General features: G+C 33.7%; 2 protein-coding genes across 2 annotated transcripts; one reads left to right on the top strand and one right to left on the bottom strand.

Moving 5' to 3' along the window:
- Positions 1–4,962: 4,962 nt before the first annotated feature.
- Positions 4,963–7,622, bottom strand: LOC119643141 (tyrosine-protein phosphatase corkscrew-like). The gene is made up of 3 exons (XM_038042486.1): positions 7,258–7,622; positions 5,163–5,350; positions 4,963–5,093 (listed from the first exon to the last, which is right to left on the bottom strand). Exons 1-3 carry the CDS (start codon positions 7,374–7,376, stop codon positions 4,963–4,965), a joined length of 438 nt encoding a protein of 145 aa, XP_037898414.1. The 5' UTR covers positions 7,377–7,622.
- A 1,226-nt stretch (positions 7,623–8,848) lies between these two features.
- On the top strand, positions 8,849–11,609 carry LOC119642298 (ribonuclease Z, mitochondrial). The gene is made up of 2 exons (XM_038041400.1): positions 8,849–10,322; positions 10,384–11,609. Exons 1-2 carry the CDS (start codon positions 8,996–8,998, stop codon positions 11,514–11,516), a joined length of 2,460 nt encoding a protein of 819 aa, XP_037897328.1. The 5' UTR covers positions 8,849–8,995; the 3' UTR covers positions 11,517–11,609.
- Positions 11,610–22,608: the final 10,999 nt, after the last annotated feature.

The following is a 22,608-nucleotide window of genomic DNA, read 5'->3' as shown; positions in this document are numbered from 1 at the left end:
GGAGTTAAGGACGAGTTATATGCTGTATACAAATGCGGCATTATACACCATCGCGGGATATTGGGTATATGAATGAAAATGTAGTGGTAAGCGATGAATATCTGCAAGCGATGATAAAAACGTCGCTAAAGTTTACCCAAACGATACTGGACAACTGTCAAAATAAGAGTAGAAAGCTGGCCACACATTGGGTGTGGCATGTGCTCAAATTGGACATCACTACCGTTGATGGTTATTATAGCAACATTTCATAAAATTTAAAGCTCAAGTCTCTGCCACATTCACCCCATTCCCCGGATATAGCCCCAGCGATAATTATCCGTTAACAAACCAGAATAGAATAGAGTGATGAGATAACTGCGAAAACTGCAGCATATTTCCAGGATGTTCAATAATCATTTTCCTAAAAAAATTGACATCGAAACGATTGAAGGAAGTGGAACGGATTGTATCTTTTAAGATTTGAATCAATATTGATCAATCCAAACACATAACTCTGAACAGACGTTATTTTTCACTTCTTTTACCTATTACCTTTTCCTTTCAAGCATTTGATACTTGAACGAAACTTCTAAACAAGCTTACTAAACAAGTCACATGCACTTCATACTTCAATCGACTGACTGTCATGTCAAAGTTTTATTGCATATTTATGCAACAATTACAACTAATAACAAAGATATTTTCCCATGGAAAATAGTAAATTTATGCTTAAACTAATGGAAATGCATGCGTGCACGTCTTTTACATAAACGTATGAAATGTTGAGAATATTTGACAAACACCGATCAAAATTACTTAAGTTACAATTGCTGGCCAATGCAATGTGATCGCTTGTTTATTTTTGCTTATGATAATTTCGTCTTCCAATTTTTTTCTGAATAAAATTAAGGATTAGATATAGCAGCGTATTACTCAAATGTGATCCTACATAGAATTAATATTCTCACAATTGCGTAGACCAACTGATGCACTTCACACATTTGTATATACAAATGATGTTCTTAACAGTAACCCTCTTTAAGTCGGAATCGTTCCAGAACACTCCCGTAGAAGCCATGTTCCTAACTTATGCAATATTAATTGATAGTTTAATTAAGTGAAAAACTAACTAAAAATTTGTTTTGAAAGTTTAAGAAAGTGTTTGTACAGATTTGTAACATTTCGAATCAGTAAAGTCAGATGATACACTGATTGTACCCTCCTTAAAAGTGAATTTACCACTTAAGGATGAATACATGGGAGACTTGAATGTTTCTTCACTATATATAAATTTGTGAATTTGTGTCGATGGGCATGATTTTGATCTCGCATACTTAAATAAAATTCATAAACTCGGCGTTTGCTGGTATTTTTATATTGTATTATCACTAAAATCTTTTCAAACTTTCATTTTTTTTTTATATTCATCACATGGGACATAGGGAGCCTAACGAGTATTATTAATGCTTGAAAAAAATGCATTGAAGACATTGAGTAGACAATGTGACTAACTGCATCTGTCTAATAGTCTTTTCTGAACATGATTGCAACTTAAACTAAAAGAAAACTTGCTGTCAAGTTTTTCTCCATAAAATGGATCAATCTAAGTCTTAACTAATTGTGAACGTGTTTACAGGTGGGTCGCGCACACTTTCAAGTTGAGTTGATCGGATTCAGCTACAAATTTGTGTGACAAGTTTTAGGCTCCTCAATTCAATTTTTGTGATCTTAAATCCTCTTGCAAGAGACAGGACAGAAAGACAGAGGAAAGAGCAGATGAACGAACGTACATGGAAAGCGGTGACAAACAAACAGGCATTTATAAATTGACGTAATCTTAAATATTTGTACACTGTAGGATCGGTGATTGATATTAATTTTGAACGTTAGGAGCGGAAAAATAAATCAAGTAAACGCCCATCATCCAGCGGTGGATATAATAATATTATAGCGACATACATATACATATTTCATAAAATAAATATTAAGTTTATAGAAACGAATTTTGCTGAGACCAAAATAAAAAAAAATTTCCGATTAAAAAATAACGGCACATTATGTAGTTGAGAGTTGAAAAAATTGCTTGATAACGAAGGAAGTGTAAAATCCAACAGACAAGATGACTAATAAAATTAAAACCATATCTGTATCCTGAGCAAGGTCAAAAAGACATCACAAGTCACAACGTTTTTTTTTTTTTTTTTTTTATTATTTTTCTCTTTTATCGTTTTCGTGACGTTGCAAGATAGATCTATAACAAATTTGATATTGTGAAGGATTTTACTGTCACTATTGCTCTGGAATATCAAATTTGATATAAAGTCACAAAAATAATGACAAGAAAACATATTATATATTCTTATGACTACTACTGGTGAACAATAGTCACAGCGCCGGAATATCACTGCAAAATCTGATCTTCATGACTTGTTTCAAGAGGTTTATATAAATGAAGAATTTGCTCAAATCGAATGAAACGAAAAACGTGATCACTGGGGAGAAAAATCGAGATGAAAAATTTAATTCTTGGATAGTGAAGTGCTCCTGTAAGTATGTAAAAAATTGTTCTTTAATTTAGTGTGCGAATTTAATCTAACTCGTTCGCTGCCAACCGTCACATATCAACAACATCACATCCCGACTTACTAAGGTATATTTAAACATGTTTTGTTTTGAATAAAATTCTCAAGTTCTAAAACGGTAAAATATATGAAGACGGGGGATCGATCTATAGTTGTCGATGGAGTATATGATTTTCTTAATATTAAATGAAAAATCTTAAGGTTGTGATGTATATTTTCCCCACAAAATGCTGATAGCGAACGAATTGAGGGATATTAGGGTTAAGCGGTAAGCAGAAAAGAATTTTACGTAACATTATTTTGAACGTAATAAAAAACAAGTAAGAAAATTAAATCCAGTCGGGATCGAATCTTTTATGCCCATAACCGTTTACCCCAAAAAAAGACAAAAGAAGTAAAAGCAAAAAATTCTCATGCTCTATAATATGGAGTGGGCGCAGCTGACGCCGTCTGTTTAAAGTTACGTACACAAACAGATGGACATGTTTTTGATGCTTCGTCCTGTGCATTGTAAAGGTATTGAAAAAATAATGAAATTTTGATACACTATAATATTGGGTAGACGCTACAGCCATCGCCCATAGAATATGCCTTCAAATTTTTGTACATTTTTATCTGATGGAGTTTATGAATAATGAGCAAAAAACCAATTTTTCATTCTCTTTCCAAAAACAGAGGAGTTCTTAGTTTACATGGTGCTATGGACGTGTCCTTCGATCGGTTTGGTCTATTTTCAATACCAACATGCTTACAAAAACTTTCAATGTTTCTGCCAAATTTGAAGCCAATAGCTAGCCTAGTGGCCAGGAGTATGTTTATAACAGACATCACACAGATGAAAAGACAGACATGCTTAAATCGATTTAGATGCTGATCAAGAATATGTATGCTTTATGGGGTCACTGATGCTTTCTTCTGGTCTTTGCAAGCCTTTTGACAAAATAAATATACCCCTCATGCTTCCGTGATGGGTATAAAAGATGAGACAATTTCGCTGGGATTAGCCCAATTAATGGGGAAGGATATGCTCGATAAAGCCTGAACATGCCCGATTTTGTATTTATATGCGCGAATTCAGAAATTGTGTTATGTATTAGCTGACCGATTGAAAATATTGTCATACAGAATATTTATGCCAAGAGGGATAAACATTCGTGCCAAACTTCATATCGGTAGTTGTATTTGTGGTTTCAGTTTCTTAACGATATATTAACCGTAATTCTCATTTAATTCAAACAATTTTCAAGCTTCAAATATGGAAATCTAATAAGAACGTAAGAGGTTTTGCTTCAAATTTACGATCATTTTAGAATTTCTTGGATGATTATCAAACGGATGAAAAGACAGGCGGAATCTGACTAAATCGACTTCGAATATTATTCTGATTAAAAATGTATACATAAGCAGGACTATGTGAGAAATGAAATTTTAAAGTATTCACACTGACGCTATTTTTTTTCTTAAATTCTGATCCATATTTTCAAATAAAATGTCTAAAGTTATATCCACAAAGCATATAGACAGTGAAGTATTCCCTGAATTCGTACTGCAATAAAAATAGCGAGAGTTTTGTAAATATACAAAAAATTAATAATGTTAAATTAGTAATGCTTTAGACATATTGACTAAGGAAAATGTGGTCCGATCGGGAGCATTTTCAATATAAAAATATCGCAAAAATCTCAAATATCTCGATATCTACGATCTTTGGGTATAATATGGACAGACGGACAGACAAGCTTAGAACGGTTCAAAAATTGATTTTAAATCAATCGATATAGTAAAAGGCGAGTTTATCTTAAGTTTTTCTGGATGTTATAAACCTCAACATAAACTTAATATATCTTTGTGCCACAAGTCGCGTGCATAAAATTTAAATTTTTTTTTCGATCGTTCACTTTTAGACTGCACCTTTTTTGTTTAGATCTGAAAATACGATCAATCAGGGTGCGAAGAGCACCGTTAAAACTATTTTTTCGAAAAATTAATTAATAATATTAGAATCAACTTTAACTTTGTTATATTTTCACGAATATTTTCGATTAAAAAAAAAAAAAGAAAAAACAAAACACACGTTCAACTATTTACCAAAATTTTTATTGAAATACAAAAAAAAAAAAAAAAATTCAACTTGATAAACTTGAAAGTTGATGAAAAAATAAATATTTGAACATTGCATGGTCACAAGTATACTTTTGGTTAAAGTGCTAAATTGTAAATAAGTGAATACTTTAACAGAGAGAGAGAGAGAGAGAGAGAGAGAGAGAGAGAGAGACAGAGAGAGAAAAAGAGAGAGAGAGACAGAGAGAGAGAGAGAGAGAGAGAGAGAGAGATCAATAAAAACGAGATTTGATGAATGAACATCAGTATTCATAATTCATAAATAAATTAATCGAACTTACCTTTCCGTGGTGGGTTCAGCACATATTAACGGTTGCTTTAGTTCAATCACTTGACCATTTTTTTCTTTCAATTCACCATTTTCCATATAATATTGTACCAGCTCAGGTAATGTGGCAAATTTTTCACCTAAATTAATTTAATTAAAAATGAGCAAAGAAAATCTCGACTTACAAATTATTTCATATTTTTACGTACCACCATAGAGATCGAAAAAATCACCATTATTTTGTATTTTAATATGTGTCACTTCCTGCCCTCTCCGAACTGATAAGGTAAAAGCGCCCGGATTTGAAGAAGACAAACGTGCTAAAAACGAACCATCAAAACCCTGTTCCAATAATAATTTTTCTGCTTCAATGCCGGATATTGTAGGATGAAACCATCTGTAAATTTATTATATTTTAAAAACATTGCAAAATGAAACTTATGCCGCACGTATCACAAATCCTGATTTCGTTTATCTAATTATATATAAATTATGTGTCCGATTTCGAACAATGTGAGCAGAATAGATATTCTTGCAAAGCTGGGCAACAGAGACGCTATAAACTATTTATATTCATGACAATTTCTATTTTCTTTTCCCATTCCTTAAAATATGTAAACTAAATTTTAATCTGTGTCCACTTAGTTACTGGCCAAAAAAATCAGATATCAACATGGGCTTGATTGCAGACATACTTACGATCGCTAAGAACGCCTATTGAAAATATCGAGAACAACAGTTCGACTCTTGTAAGGTCTTCAAATGATTAAATATATATGTACATATATGAATATATTCTGAATTCTCAGACTTTATCCAAAACCAACATAACTTTCTTGTTGTAAAAAAAAAAAAAAAAAAAATTTGATTCCAATTTTGAATTTCTATTCTAGTTTTAACCGAAAATTTGCAACATATGAATAATTATGTTCTTCTTCTTCTTTACTTGACAAAAGCTTTACGCGTTGCCGTAGTGTTACCATATTTTGAAAACATTTCTATTCTCAACATATGGTATTTTTCACATCTGAAGAAAAGAAAACCAGCTAACGGTTTTTAATTACAATGAAAATATTCAGTTATTGTAGTAATAGCAATGACAAGAAAAAGTATATATGAAAAGTTACGATAGCATGTACGTTTTCGAGTACTGTGTCTCGAAATGAGCAATTGTAACAAACGACTGATAATTCGAAAAGATAAACAATTGAGTAAATGAGCAAGAAACAAAAAAACAAGTAAGAAAATCATACTCGACTAAGCTGAATTATGTTAACAAAAAAAAAACTAAAAAAAAGTTTCGACACTTCATAATATTGATTGAGCGTGTCCGGTGTTCCCCCAGATACTACTAAATCAATCATCCACCAATTTACCATCATAGTAATTGTGGTTTTAGGTGCAAAGAAGTAGCAAAGAACCGTGCATTTTTTGCTTTGGAAAACGTAGGTTTACTTCTTAGGGTGATTGCTCCTACGACCGAATTGGACCATTTTCAGACCAACCTACCTAAAATAGTTTCCAATGTTTTTGACAAGCATGATATCGATATATTCATTTCTGCGACCAATATCTACACAGATAGACAGTCAATCGGACAGACATACTTAGATCGATCCAGTAGTTGATACTGATAAGCAATATGTACACTTTATAGATTGTATTAAACTTGATTTTGGATGCTGCTGCACACGCACTGACAAAACAGATATGCTCTTAAACTTCGGAGGCGGATATGATAAACAGAATACCTTTATTAAGAAGAAGAATTAAAAATTTAGAGTACATATATAATCAAAAATTTAAAAACCACGAAAAGATATGAATATTGGAAGTTAACGAAAACTATACGGCATAAAAACTCGCGTACGTACAAGCTAACGACCAGCCAGCCAGCTAATCGTAGTTGGAAAAACTCAAACATAATACAGTCAACTAAATAATAAGCTAACCAGCCCCGGTTTTATTAATGGAAAAGCAATTGCATATGTATGAGATGCTATTAGTACTACTGCTCAACATACATGCGTCATATATGCATAAAGTATATATATATGCCTATATACATATATACATATATGTACGTGTACTCAAGTATAAACATGAGCACATCTACGTGCATATATATGCGTTTGGAACCTGCAGCAACACATGGAATTATTGTTGATATATTTCAATTTATTGCTCTCATTCCAGAGGAAAAACCGGAGACCGGACATTGGTCTAAATTAACAGTATAAGTATATAATAGAAAGACCCTTTTACATTGTTCAATGCTTGAAGTGCGGGTGTTGCAATTATTACCCAGTAACAACAAGATTTTTTAAACACGCTGCTATGACCATGTGTGGGGGGTATTGCAAGTAAACAAGGCCACTCCCTCCCTCATTGCATTTTGTCGCATACCTTGACGAACTATTCATAGCAAAATTTTTCACAATTATTTCCACATGAAATAGAATTTTTATTGTTTTTCACACGCCTTTACAGCGCCTAAACAGCACTCTTTAGCCCGTCACTCGGATAATAATCTTTAATCATGAAAAAATGAGTTGAAGGGAATGCGATGATGATGGAGTGATGAGTGGGGGGTGGAGGGGGGATGACAGAGGACGAGTAGGGTAAGAAATGCAAGCACAAACACATACACAGTACATTTTTTTGCAAGCATTTTTTTCACCGATTTCTACACTTCATATAATTTTCATAATTTAATTTTTCTAGTTTTTGTTTTTGTTTTGTTTTTTTTTTTTGCCCTTTTTTTTCTTTGAGAATGTGTTACCTTCGCGATGACATTTTCTTCAATAATTTAGAATTTTTATTGTATGAAAATGGTTTATTTTCTCTTGATAAAAAAATAAATATACTTTTTTTAATGCAAGAAACTTCTCCTCACGAAACAACTTCTTTTGCACTTGCCGTCTTCTTCTCACACTATTGCTTTTCCCTTTTTGTGTTGGACAGTTGTTTAATTTCCTCAGATTCCCTTTTGTTAACGAAATTTATCGTTTTCTATATTTCATATTATTTCTCATTATTTTCATTTTACGGTATATTTATGACATTTACGCGTTTCTTATATGCGATGTTCATAAACTTTACGATCTTTTTCATTTAAATTAAAAACGATGCATTATTAAGGAATTACATTTTTTGCTTTAATATTTTTTATCTACAAAAGATATGAATTACATGGATTATTAAATGACTTCGAGTAAACATTTGCACGCTACAGAAAGATAAATGTAAAAATTGCTAATTTTTAATTGTTTAATTATTTTAAATAGATATCTGGCTATTTATAATCAATCAATAAATTTAAATATTGCACGACTAGAAAATCGGCGGTATATATGTGCAGTTTTTGACGAAGTTTCGCTTTTTCTATCATATAATATAACTTTTGCTTTGTGTATCGTATAGAAATGAATTTGGGACAAATTTTTAGAATTTGGCTTTTTTTTTCTCTTAAGTAATTGTATTTTGCTTCGAAAGTTCACTTTTCCGGGAATTCTCTCCACTTATTAATGTTTATGTAAACCAAATCTAGTCTATGTTCTTTTTTCCAAATCGTATAATTTTTCTTTTTGAAAAGCACGCTACACGGTCACCTAGTCGGAAAGTGCATAACACAAAACCGATAAGCCATCATTGTGTGCAGCCCTTTAGTATTCGTTACGCTTCCTTATATCGTAAAGCAATTTTCTTCTTGAAATGCGACATCGTTTTAATAAATGCAACACTTATGATGGATAGTTCATTTTATACTACATGTACCGAGGACAAATATATAAGTAAAGAGCACGCGTGCTCTCTCTGAACAACGGTTGGTATATTTCATAACGTTAGTTATGAATTTTTCTATCATATGAAATAGTCGAATGTATGTTGTTGATTTTCTTTTTATCGCCAGCTGATTTTTACTTCCTTTTATATCGTTTCTTTATTATTTATTGTATAAATTTTAAGTCCGTGCTTACTCTATATGCAAAGATTAAATAAATTCGTGATAATTTTTTAAGTAAAAGTAAACTCCACACGAATGTTGTTAACCACATTGAGAAACGCAGCGCGTAATATAACAAAAGAAAGCCTACGGGATCTTTTAGTCGATTCTTCACAAACAAGAAAACAATCGGCTTGGTTAAAATCAGAACTCGCGGGAATGGCTGACAGAGAAGCTGCCACTCCACCTCGGCAAAGGAAAGGAAATCGACAAGAAAAGGCTAAAAAGCAAGCGACGTCTTATGTTCCAGGCAATATCATACTGCAAGTATTAGGAGCTGGAGGCAACGGGGCTCCGGTTTCGTTATTTTTATTCACTGATCATTCCCGTTATTTGTTCAATTGCGGTGAAGGCATTCAACGTTTAGCTCATGAACATAAGATTAAATTAGCCCGCATGGAAAATATCTTTTTTACGCGTAATACATGGCCAGCGATAGGTGGGCTGCCCGGATTGACCCTGACGATACAAGATGCAGGAGTTCGAAATTTAGCATTATACGGACCTCCGTATTTGGACAGCGTTTTTCATTCCATGAAAAGATTCGTTGTTTTGCAGAATTTGCAATTAACAACAACAGATTGTACGCAACCAGGACAACATCACTTTGAAGACGCTGTAATGTATATGAAATTTATACCCTTAAAAAGAGATGAACACATAACGACAGAAAGTAAATGTAATGATCAGGTGGTGATAGCCTACAAATGTAAATTAAAACCCAAGCCAGGTGCTTTAAATCTGGAAAAGTGCGTAGATCACAATGTGCCGCCGGGACCTCTATTAGGTTTATTAAAGAATGGCATAGATGTCACTCTTGATAATGGGAAAATTGTTAAATCGAAGGATGTCTGTGATCCTTGTGAGAAGCCCTTCAATTTCATTATTCTTGATGTGCCTTCGGAAGAATTCCTGCCAGCTTTGCAACAGGAGGAGCAACAATTTCTGTCAAGCGATAACATCGATTGTGAAACGACTATAGTTATGCACTTTACTCCACCAGAAATATTCGAGAACAATTGTTATCAGTCATTTTTACAAAAATTCCCGAAACAAACACAACATTTGCACTTGAATTCTTCGCAAAATACTTTTTCCGGTTATCAGGCAGCGCATCGTGTACAATACCAGTTAAATCAGTTGAATCCACGTGTGTTTCCTTTATTGGGAGAAGCCACCGCATTAAATACGACTGGTGACATAATAAATGGCTTGAAGAAATCCAAATTATCGGCAGAAGATTTAAGCTTAAATCGCTACGAAATTGAATTAGAAAACGGGAACGAGAAAGACAACGCAAATGTAAACGTTAACTTTGTGAATTTGAAACCTATGACATCTTATCATTTAAGACCCAAGAAAGGTATGAATAAAATAAATAAATAAATAGAACTTCAAATTTTTCATTAACAACGATTTTGTAGGCCTCAACCGCACATCAGAAACAATACTAAATCCCAATGAATATATTCAAGAAGCTCAATTGCTGCCCGAGTTTCCGCAACTTTTAGATAAACTTAGATCGGATTACAGCACGCTTTCCGTAAACGCATCTTGCGTTGGTTCGCAACAATTACCAAAAATTACGTTCCTGGGCACCGGTTCGTGTGTACCGAACAAAACGCGTAACGTCAGTTGTATTCTATTACAAACTTTGCCTAAGGCCTTTGTGCTATTAGACTGTGGCGAAGGAAGTCTTGGACAAATACAGAGATTTTTTGGCTTAAGGCAGGCCGATGAAATTGTGGAGAATTTAAAAGCTATTTACATATCTCACTTGCATGCTGATCATCACATTGGATTAATAAATTTTCTTAGTAAACGTCTCGATTTTCTTCAGAGTAAAAAAATATCGAAAAAGATTTTACTATTCGCACCTAAGCAAATAGAACCGTGGCTTAATTTTTATAATGAACATATAACCAACTTAAGTGAAGCATACGAATTGGTGGGTAACGCGAGCCTCCTAGACAAATCCTTCAATTCGGAGGATTTCCAAGTTAATACGGGTATTGCTTCTATGCGCACTTGTTTGGTGCGTCATTGTCAGCACGCGTTCGGTGTAAGTTTAGTCTTAAAAGACCCGTTAAATCACAGCGTTGCAAAAGAACCGGTCAAAGTAACATATAGCGGTGATACTATGCCTTGTCAGGACTTGATCGATTTAGGTCTTAATTCTACCATACTAATACATGAGGCAACGATGGAAGATGACTTATTGGAGGAAGCTAAAATGAAAAAGCACAGTACACTCTCGCAAGCGATAGAACAGGGACAGTCAATGAATGCACAACATATTATACTTACGCATTTCTCGCAACGTTACGCAAAATTGCCACGCTTACAGGTAAATTCCGATTCGGAAGCTATTGATTCCCTAACAAATGTCTCTATAGCCTTCGATAATATGCAAGTTTCTGTCGAAGATTTGCAACACTTTCATTTAATGTATCCGGCTATGCGTGCTCTATTTGCCGAGCATGCTGAGGAGTTGGAGCAGAGGGCTCTAAAACGTGAACTCAAATTAGAGCGCAAGCGCAAGCTAATCGATTCATGAGGCACATGCGGGAAAAATTTAGCTTTGGAATTCGTCTTCATCTCGATTACACGCTTCGAATTTAAAATAAATGACAAGAAAAAAGAAAAAAAAGTAATTAAAAATTTATATTTTTAAAAATTATTTTGAAAAAATAATAAAAAAAAATGTCATCTTTGTATGAGAAACTATCAAAAGTGTCATTCTAAGGGAAACGGATAGAAAAGTAATTGCAGTAATTGAAAAATCTTCCGTCTCTTTATATATGAAAGGTTCTACAAAGCCAAGCTCAACCAAAATCGAAAAAGAAATTTTTATTGAAAAGTTATATATCGCCCGAAAGAAATGTTACTGAGCTAAAGAAATCTTAAAGAAATCTTTGGAAATTTTTATTAACATAATAAAAAAAAAAAAAAAAAAAATTTTAAATGTACCTAATATTTCCATATAATTGTAGCTGTGTATTTAACTCACATCGCAAGCATCTTCACTACACGCTTTATTCGGATGACGAGAGATCAAGTAGATATTACAAAAATATTGACATTCATTCTTATACCACTTGATATAAATGTATATTAAGTTTGCAGCAATAAAATCATTTTCCATTATACGAAATGGTTCAAAATAATTTCTTGAATTCCGTTAAGCTTTCTTGTCCATCTAAGATCTGGCCATCTGGTATCTATCTCACCTTTACAATTGTATGCTAAATCAACGATGACTTCAGATAGGTTCAAAGGTTCGAATAATCTTTTTAATTAACACCCATCACCCAACGATGAGGAACATATATTCATCAAACCCTACAAAATATGTATATATATATTTTTGATCAGCATCAAATTTTAAATCGATTTAAGTATGTCCGTCTGTCCATCTGTGTAGCGTCGGTTGTAAACGTTCTCATGGCCGCAAAAATGAAACTATCGACTTCAAATTTGGCAGCAACATTGGAAGTTCTTGCAAGCAGGTTGGCGTTGAAGATGGGCCAAATCAGTCGAAGGACACGTCCACAGCATCACGTAAATTGAGAATATCTCTGTTTTTTAAAAAGAGTAAAAATTTAGTTTTTTACTCACTACTCATAAACCAGAGCAGATAAATGTACGAGAATTTGAACGTATACTCTGTGGGCGATGCTGCAGCACCTGTACAAAATTAGGGAAAAATTGACGAGGTCTACCCAATATTATATTGTATCGAATATATATATATTTTTTAATACCTTTATAAAGCGCAGAAATAAGTTTTAAAAACCCCATAAAATATATAAATACTTGAGCATCTAGACATGTACGTCTATTTGTCTTTTCATCTGTCCATCTGCCCAACTGTGGTAAACATTCTCCCATTAGCGAAACTGAAAATATCGCTTCGAAATTTGCAAAAGAATTTCGAAGTGGCTTAAATTTTTCCAAGGACGCACCCACAACGCTGACACGAGCACGCATTCAAAACTTTTATTTTTTGTAGGTTTTTCATGCTGACAACAGTGATGGGTATAAAACATTAGGTCATGACCGTTTGTTGCCAACTGCGATAACAATTCGAATATATATTACACAAGAAGTTTACATAGCTCTGCTGTTAAAATGTTTTAAGGGCATATTTACTTATTTTGTATACTTACACATGCAGTTCAATTAAAACAAAATTTAAGAGTCGAATTTAATTGATTCATGGAAGTGAATCTTATACCAATTAATATTAAAAACTAGTGCCAAGTATGTAAGGAGCAGGAAAGAGAAAAAAATAATAATTCATCTATAAATAAATAAGAAGGAAAAGAGAAAAAGAAAAAAAGCATATGCACAACTAGCATAGCAGCACACCCACAACCAGTACAGAACCAAATTGCAAATGAACCCTTAAGCGATCGCAAACACGCAAGACCTTGGCAACCAAGGCCAATTGATCTTCCAAGCATAAAAGTTAATTTAAACACGACATAGGCAAATCGGGCGTGTTAAACAAAGTTGGTTTGAATCCGGTATTGAGACTAAGTGATAGACATAATTTCGGTTCGTGCAAACAACTAGTGGCGGATGAAATAGCTCACAATTATATTTACATTGACTCAGCTTAATGAAAATAAAGCGGCCAGAGAAGCGATTAGGGACATTAAAGTTTATCTCATCAAGTAATGTGGACGAATCGATATCGATTATCATTAATTAACTTAATTAAGAAGAAGACACCAAGAATAGATGTACATTTCTCAACAGAAGCAAACTATTTTCATAAGGAGGCAAAGAGCACAAGCAGATCCCAAGCCAAATTCCTAAGGCTGAACAGAAAGAATTGCTTTTGAGCTGATTCAATTGAATCTGCATAACACAAATAGGAGGCAGACGACGCAACCGAAGTATACTCAAGTATTGGTCTAACTAAGACCATGTACAGCTTTTTTAGAATGTAAGGATCCTTCAGCTCATTGGACCACCTCTTAATGGAAACCAAGAGCCCAGAACCTAGCTTTACTTAAATAGAGCTCAATGTGCAAATTAAAACGCAATCTTTGGTCGAATAGAATCCCGAATCAACATTTTCCAGCTTGTGCGGATCAATGAAACAGTCAGTACTGAATGATTTCCTTCTTAAGAAAGAAAGCTTCTTGGATTTTTTTCGATTTAATGAGCACCATGCAACCGAATTATTTAAATCAACTTGCAGCTGATGCGATTGCGATTCCAAAGAGAGAGAGAGAGAGAGAGAGAGTGAGACTGAGAGCGAAGCAAACTGTTTAACATCAACAGTGTACATTAAGATCTGGCTGCATTCAATCATCGAGGGAAGATCATTAATGTATAAATTAAATAAAATATCCACTCGATAAACTGTAAATGAAATGCTTTTTAACTTCTTACGGGCTTAGATAACTTATTTAACTTATTTAATTTTCAAAATGAAAATGAAGGTCATTCATATTTATAAAATTAATATGGATGCGGGCGATTGTTGGCTAGAGGGCGAAAAATCTTGCATTTAAATAAAATTGCAATAAAATTAATTAACTGCTCCCCAGCATGATTAAAATAAATTCTCACACTAAACAAGGTAGGTAGGTGTGTCTATGTTCACCGACACACCTACATTTCAAATTAATATCAAAATTATATGAAAATGTCATGTGAAATTTCTTCAAGTTTTGAAAAGTGTCCGCATCTCTGAAAAAGTCTACTATGACAGAAGACCTAATTTCTTCTGATTTGCAAAATTATATAATAACGATATATAATACAAGTTGCACATTACAGGCATTATGCATAGCAAATGTTTACTATGGAAATGTGATCTATGGAAAAAAATGAAAGAAAAGCGCACAAATAAATAAAGTAAACCAAAAAAAAAAAAAAAAAATGAAATAAAAAAAAAATTCCGATTCGTTAGATAGGTTAGGGTTACAACAATTTTTATGCGTGTAAGTAAATAAGGAAATGAAACGTTAAACCTTCATTAAGAAAGGCAATGCAACGAGATGGTGGTCTTACGGCCACATAATCTTATTAATTTTTGTTATTCAATTAAAAATCAAAAAGCCAATCCCACACACCTACACACTGCCAGATAAATTTTCCATGGTTTGATTTTGATTGCCTTTCAATATTTTTAGATATCATTGATTTTATTACGATGATATATAATTTCTATAAAGTAAGTGAACGAAGTTCGGGTGGATGTTTGGTACTTGTCATCTTTAGCCCTTAATTGAGCCAAGTTAGTCGTTTTTTTTTTTTTTTGCGTAAGAAGATGCCAAGAGGGCGCCTTCTCCACTTGGAACTGGCCTGCTTTTGCAATTATTTAAAATGTTTTTTAAATTTAGGAAAAAAATTTCAAGTCCGGCATTTGAAGATGATGAAGCGATCTAAGAAGTTAACTTCAAATACGTTCTTGTATAATATCAGATTTCTCTTATATTGCACAGCACTATAATGAATCATCATCATAAATACCTTACATCACCCTACATACCACTCACATAACGATTTTATCAAATAAGGCGTTAGCGAAGGATATGGGAAGTGATCTGATCCGAATTATTTTTAAAAGCATTCGTTCTTGGGAAAAGATATGTTGGTGTAGAAAATTTCATCTAACCATCTCAAAAATGATGATCTATAGGTTGAACACAATGAAACGAGATGGACAGACTAGCTAAGACTCATGCCGGAAATAACTCTAAACTGATCGCTATAATAAAAGGTGGATCTATCTTATTTCCTTCCGGGTTTTGCATACACAAACTTATATTCTTGGGCCACAAGTGTGATAGGGTAGGATATAAAAAAGTTGTTGGCTAATAGAAATTTGCGTTAAACTGATTCCTCAATTTGTATATAGTCAACTTAACCTCAGTACTTACCGCTTTCTCTTTTTCCCTACTTGCGGGAATGTTTGTAAAGAAACCATACTCCTGCTTGTACTAAACGATTTAATTAATGTTTTCTTCTATATTTCATTATTTGTTGGAAGTTCGAAGTGGACCGGTCGCAACTAGCCATATGCCACCCATGTAACCATTCATCAAGAGCAATTTTGCTTGTCAATACACATATACATCCGTAAACAATCTGAAAAGGAAGCAAGGACAAGGATATATATTTACTTAATAAAAACCCACTGATACGTACAGCTAAGTACTATAAATAGAAGAATGAGTCTAGAAGAGTTCCAAACCTTGCTGGCCATTTCAATTACTATTATGATATAATTTTCATCAATCATGAAGCATTGAAAATTATACGTTTTTGTCGCGTGAAAATTGCCCCAAACGACCCAAAGTTTTCATACTAACTTAGAATGCCGAAATATTACTGCTTAGTCCGTCTTGCGGGGAAATTTTGAAAATTACAATGAGAGTGGTCGAAAAAATTGGCTGATTCGAACCGTTTTTAATACCTTTCATCCTAGAACCAAAACACGTCACTGTACCATGTTTCATCGAAATGTGTCAACAATTACGACCTGTAGCTTGAACACAAATTACATGGACAAACATTAGACGGACAGACGGACAGACAGGGTTAGATCAATTCAGATTACGATGCTGTATCGATCGGTATAATAAAAGGTAGTTTTATCTTAAGTCCTTCTGCGTTCGCACTAACTTAATATACCCTGTACATGCATAGGTAGTGTAGGGTATAACAAATAATTGAAAACGAACTTCTTATGAGTGATGAGGTCTATGAGAAGCTTAGTTATAAAAATGCTTCCCATCCGAATCTGTTAAGACATCAGCACTTTTCCAAACACATCGATGGGAGAAACGAACTTCTTAAGACTGCAAATAAAGGGGTTTACAAACAGAATTTTAAATTCTAATGTGGAGATAAAAAAAAAAAAAAAAAAGGAAAAAAACATTATAAAATACAATAAAACTTTTATTTGTGCAAAAACGAACGCTTGATGTGTGAATGTAGAGAATACAATAACAGAGGATAAATTCAACTAAACATCTGCCCGTATGATTAAATAATCAGCGACAGACCTTCTATCAGCTCTGTACACAATTGAATTATTAGTTACAAATTAAATAAATCACGATTTGCTTAAGGCGACTAAAGCCATAAAAAGGTAAATAGAAAATTTAAGGAAAAAAAAAAATAAGTAAATAAAGCAAACATTTTAAAGAACACAAAATTATTTATTATCGATTTCAATTTAAGATAAAAATCATTTAAGAGGAGTAAAAGAAAAAAAAAAAAAAATAATGGCCGACTTTTTCGCACCCATCACCTGTTCTCTTGAAATGAAATGAAAAAGAAAGAAATGAAAGGAAAAACGAATAAATGATATTTCGATGCTCTACATTATTGAGTGGACGAGATCCGAGTTTTTGCATTTTTGCCCAGGTACTCTAGCATCATTTATAAAGCTTTTTGTCATTGTATCGGTTGTAGCTTATGAAAATGAGTAAAAAAAGATTTTATTTTTTTTTTTTTTAACTAAAAGATGCTCTGAGTCCAAGTTTGATTCATTTCGAATTGCAGCCCGTTCTCAATTTAATAATATTTGCGAAATGGCAGAATGTTTACAACAAGCGTGCACAAGGACGTAGAGACGGATAGATGGATAAAAATGTATAAATTGGTTTACTGGTGCCTGCAAATATTTGACAAACATTTTGGCAAAGTGAATATACCACAATCGCCGGCACGTAAAGAGAAACGTTAAATAAGAACAACAGCTTTCAGTTACTTAAGTAAAATATGATAAATTAATAATAATTTTCAAAATAATGAGAAAATCGTGATGACCAGCTAAAAATATTGTAAGAAGATTGTGAAGAGGTAAAGAAACTTTCGATGAAATAATTAATAATGAAAAGAATGAAAGACAACTGACAGACACAATATGCCATGTCAAATAAATCCCGGGAATTTTTGTTATTATATATGAGAATATATTGCTATTAAAATTTACTATGATCTTTATTAAAACGACTGCCATTACAATCTAAGTCACGCAGTAAGTAGCGCAGTAGGAGAAAAAGTCAATCAGGAGTTACCTACATTCGGTAAATACATTCACGTATATGGTGTTTTAGGTCAAAAAATATTTCACATGAATAAAATAAAATGTAGTTACTTCACAAAGCAATGAGCTGCACTTCGTCAACTAAAAGGTCTCGAATAGGTTCTGGAAAGACGTTAGCCTTCCTTTTGATTTAATGCATATGTGCTCATTGAATGACATGACCGTTCAAGGCAAAGTAATTCGTAATCCAAATAGGAATACTGAAGCTCTTCACTGAGTTTTGCAAATGATGAGTAGACGATGTCTCTTCGAAGATGTAACATTTTAAATAAATTCCTTTTTCCCTATTTTATCCAGAATAGAGATGAATTCCAACGAGAGAGAATTACAAGTTAATATCAACTTTGATTATAGTTTTACTTATTGAAAACCTACAACTATTAATAACTTTGTCAATATCGACTGAAGAGATGTTCTATGCAGATATTTCCCGGTATTTTTTTGACTGAATGAGTATTTTTTTAATCAGATTTGCTTACACAAGATGCAAAGAAAATATTATCTTAAGTTTATAGCGTATTCGTAAAACCCTCCAATTGCAATTTTAAGTCAAGGTTATATGCGTTCGTCCCTATGCAAAAACAAATCGTTTTCGAATATAGTTTACAAATTGCGAATGCTACATTAACTGTTGAATTGCTAACTACCAGTTAATGATCAATTCCAAGATTTAGGTTAAGAAGGCAAATATGTTGACCGAGTACTCGTTTGTTCTGGCAAGCCATTGCTGATCATAGAACTTTCTGAAGCGACGTAGCAATTTCCTTCTCTCACTCTCTCTCCAATTAATTAACTCGCTTGACCAACGGTGCCTTGATATGAATCGGGGAATGCTCCTCGCTAAAATAATTTAAACTATATATTTATATATATATACATATATTGAATTGAATTGAAAATCTGCTGCATTTCAGGGCTACATAATAGGCTCAATAGTTTTTAAAATATTTAATATTTCAAGTTTATTGAGTTTCATAGCCATTCAACCAACTGAACGTACGGTTTAAAATGATTGTAAAAAGTGTTGAACGTTGATACCGCTTAACTGTTAATAGCCACGTTAAGAATTTTTAAACTCAATTCTATTATTATGGCCTTACTTGTTGATGATTTCTTAATACCAGTTAAAATTTGTTAAGACAATGAATTGCCTGCCTGCTTTTCTGCGTGTCTGACTGTCTGTCTTCTCCTCGTCATTGCATATTGCGGCTTGTTTCTCATCCTAAGCATTATTATAATGCAGTGCGCTTTAGTTGTTGAATTATTCTCAAGATTATTTATGAATTTATTATGAATTTAATTCAAAAGTTTAACACCAACAACATCAGGGTCAATACATAACTGTAAAATTCCACATCAAATTTCAAATGCAAAATTTATCCAGGTGAGGAATATTTACTTATTTAATAGAGAATTCTTCATCAAATGGTACCTTAGAGTATTGTGATCGTCCACAGCTGAAGAGAGTCATTCGTTCACTCAATGCAATAAGCGATCTAATAGCATTTCGGAAAGAAAACGATCCGGTTATACCATCAGCTCGAAGTTCATGTCAAATTATCACAAGTTTTGGATGGAGAGACACATCGAACATTTCTCTAAGGCTTCTCGGGGGACACAGAACACATGCGGACGCGGTGATGATCACAAAGTGCTATAGAAAGAGAGGAATTGAGGGAACGTTCGAACTTGAAAGTGGAGACATCAGGTACGGCAGGAAAGATCATTATTGGGTAGGTTGTTCCAAAGGCAGGTACTACGGTTGAAAAAGCGACGTTTTGTGGTAATGTATTGTACGATGTACAGCTAATTCTAGGACGAGTGAGTGGGGAGTGTAGTCTGGTTAGAAAGCACTTAATTAATGGGCAAATGTCTTCAATCTCTGTAGAAAACTTGACCTGATTATACCTGTACATAAACGCAACACAGCCCAAATTACGTCGTTGCTCGAGGATGCCTGTGAAGCGCCCATGAGCCTCTGGGTCTTTCGTTGTAAACGGTCGTGGAGTGCAGCAAGCAAAGTTTGAAGGCTCCCGCCCATACATGCGACTTGTACTCAGAAAATCACGATCTTGTTCATGAATTCTTAGCACCCAATGGATATATATATATATAGCCAAAGTGTTGGAAAACTTCCTAGTTTTTATTTATTAAATGTCGACAGTTAAAAAATGACGCCAAATTTCAAATGACACATCATGTCAGAGGATCCTATACAAATTACATTAATGGGCTCGAGCAGTTTTTTAAAAAAATGCAATTCGCCAAGTAAATGATGGTCTCCTAAAGGACTGCAATTAACTTCCAAGGATTAGAATGTTCGGTAGGATTCGGTAATAGATCTAAATATGCTCAGTAACTTTATTTTTAATAGAAACGTGTCGAGCAACTTAAGTGTAATTGTGGTAAGTAATGCAACAAATCCGTCTCGATTTTGACCGGCGAAAAATAACTTTTTGGAGTTGGGTTAAGGAGATCATTGACATCGACTGTAAAGTCACGAGAATTTTACTATCTTCATTTGCGTGAACTACTTCGGTGCGCGTTACTGTGAACCAACGTTTCATTCAACGAAATCATGGCCGAGCAATTCTGCGAACTACGTCGACCACTAAAGAGAAAATCGCTGCACTATGCTTAAAGACTTTTTCTAAATTACTTGGCTCTTATACATAAAAAAGGTATTGTGGAAGCCTCAACAATCCAGTTGTCTTCTCTGTAGCGAATTTATATTCTAATAGAAAAATGAAGGGAATCGGTAATACGTTGGGTAAAAATTCCTTTACCATTCTATTCAAAAAGAAAAGTGAATTTTTAGAAGCAAATATCTGCAACTGCTACCTGATGTAGTGTGGCATTGCTGAAGCCATATTTCCAGTTGAATTGAACTAAATAAGTTAGGTCTAATTAAGGGATGACGGATGGTTTTTCTAATGATAATAAGCATTCCTTTTCAGTGTGCGGTAGTTGACTCGACGAACACTTAAGCTCTTTTCAGAGGATACATTAAACTAACTCAGCTCAAGCAATACTAAGACTGCGTCTAGGAAAGTTTGATTGGCAAATTATCACTCTGCGATGAGTGTTTGTAAAATATCTTTAGAAATTATATTCTATAACTGTTCGTGGATTAGTGGATTGTTTCCTTCACCGTTATTCGATTTGTAAACTATCCGCTCCAGTATAATTCAGCAATGTTCTTAGCAACGCCTACGCACGATTTATCTTTTTTCAAATAGGGCTTTAAAGCCTTTTCACTTGCTCGATTATTTGGACTACAGCTTAACTAAGGATTATATATTTTTTTCAACATAAATACTTTGATTAGGAATTTTCATTTTCAGAATCCAACTCCGAACTTGGAAACTATTACTTTTATATCCTACACCATTTGTGCAAGTACAGTGTATATTAAGTTAGTGCGGACATTTGTAAGAAGAAGGGAAGCAGAAGGGCTTTACATAAATCCATCTTTTACTATACCGATCGATTAAGAGTCATAATCTAAATTGATCTAAACCTGTCGGTCCGTCTGTCTGTCTGACGTCTGTCCAGGTAAGGTTGTTTTCAAGCTAAAGTTGTTTTCGCAATTTTTGAGATACTTTCATGAAATTTTGTACAGTGACGTGCTTTGACTCAAGAAACGCTATTGAAAATGGTTCGGTTAGCTTCACTTTTTCGACCGAAAATATTGCAATTTTAATTAAAAATACGTAATAGAATTTCGGCATTGTAAATTGTTATGAAAACTTTCGTCCAGCTGGAGGAATTTTTGGACCCCTCTCATCACAACGGAAACTGAAGTTCAAACAAGATGACAAAAAGGTATAATGTTCAATGATTCATGATAAAAATTATATCATAATAGTAACTTAACATAAGAAAAGTTAACTGTACAAAATTTGGAACGTCTCGACGTATTCTTTGGCTCCTACCCTAATAAGAATTTTCACGAAAACTCATTCTTTGTAGAGCAGAAAAGTCGAAGTTTTAATATGTGGTGAAATGAGAATTGACCCACAATAGTAAGTAGTAGTTAGGCAATGTGGTGTAGCGTATTTAAATGTCGGCCTTGCCCGACTATAATGTCTTTAGTTGCTTTTTCGCAATATAATTATTGTTTTCACTTAAGTGTGTATGGAAAACAGTCAGTTTCAGCTTAGCTCAATTTGATAGATGCAGTAAAAACCGCATCTTCCCTCAAAAAGGAAGAATACTTACATTTTGATACTTGCTTAGTACACTAATGTTGAAAGTTAATAAACAGTTTATTATGACAATCATGGCGACCGGTCATGAGCGACTATAAAATATCTTACGGCATCCTACACTTGTTTTTGTACTTATTTTGATAAGACATTTTACAGCAAGTGATCGAAGAAGTACTCCTATCGGAAACAATTTCAATTCCGTTCATCCTTACGGCAAAACACATCTCGGCGTACAATACTCTTGTGCCAGGGTATAATAAAAACATGTCTCCAACGCATTTCAAGCGGATAGTGCCACGACTTTAACGATTTTCGTTCTTCGACATTCCTTGCTGATTATGTACAAAAGAAAAAAAAAA

The sequence above is a fragment of the Glossina fuscipes genome, unplaced genomic scaffold, assembly GCF_014805625.2.
Source record: "Glossina fuscipes isolate IAEA_lab_2018 unplaced genomic scaffold, Yale_Gfus_2 0, whole genome shotgun sequence".
Classification (NCBI taxonomy): Eukaryota; Metazoa; Arthropoda; class Insecta; order Diptera; family Glossinidae; genus Glossina; species Glossina fuscipes.
This window is presented reverse-complemented; position numbering and strand designations above follow the sequence as displayed.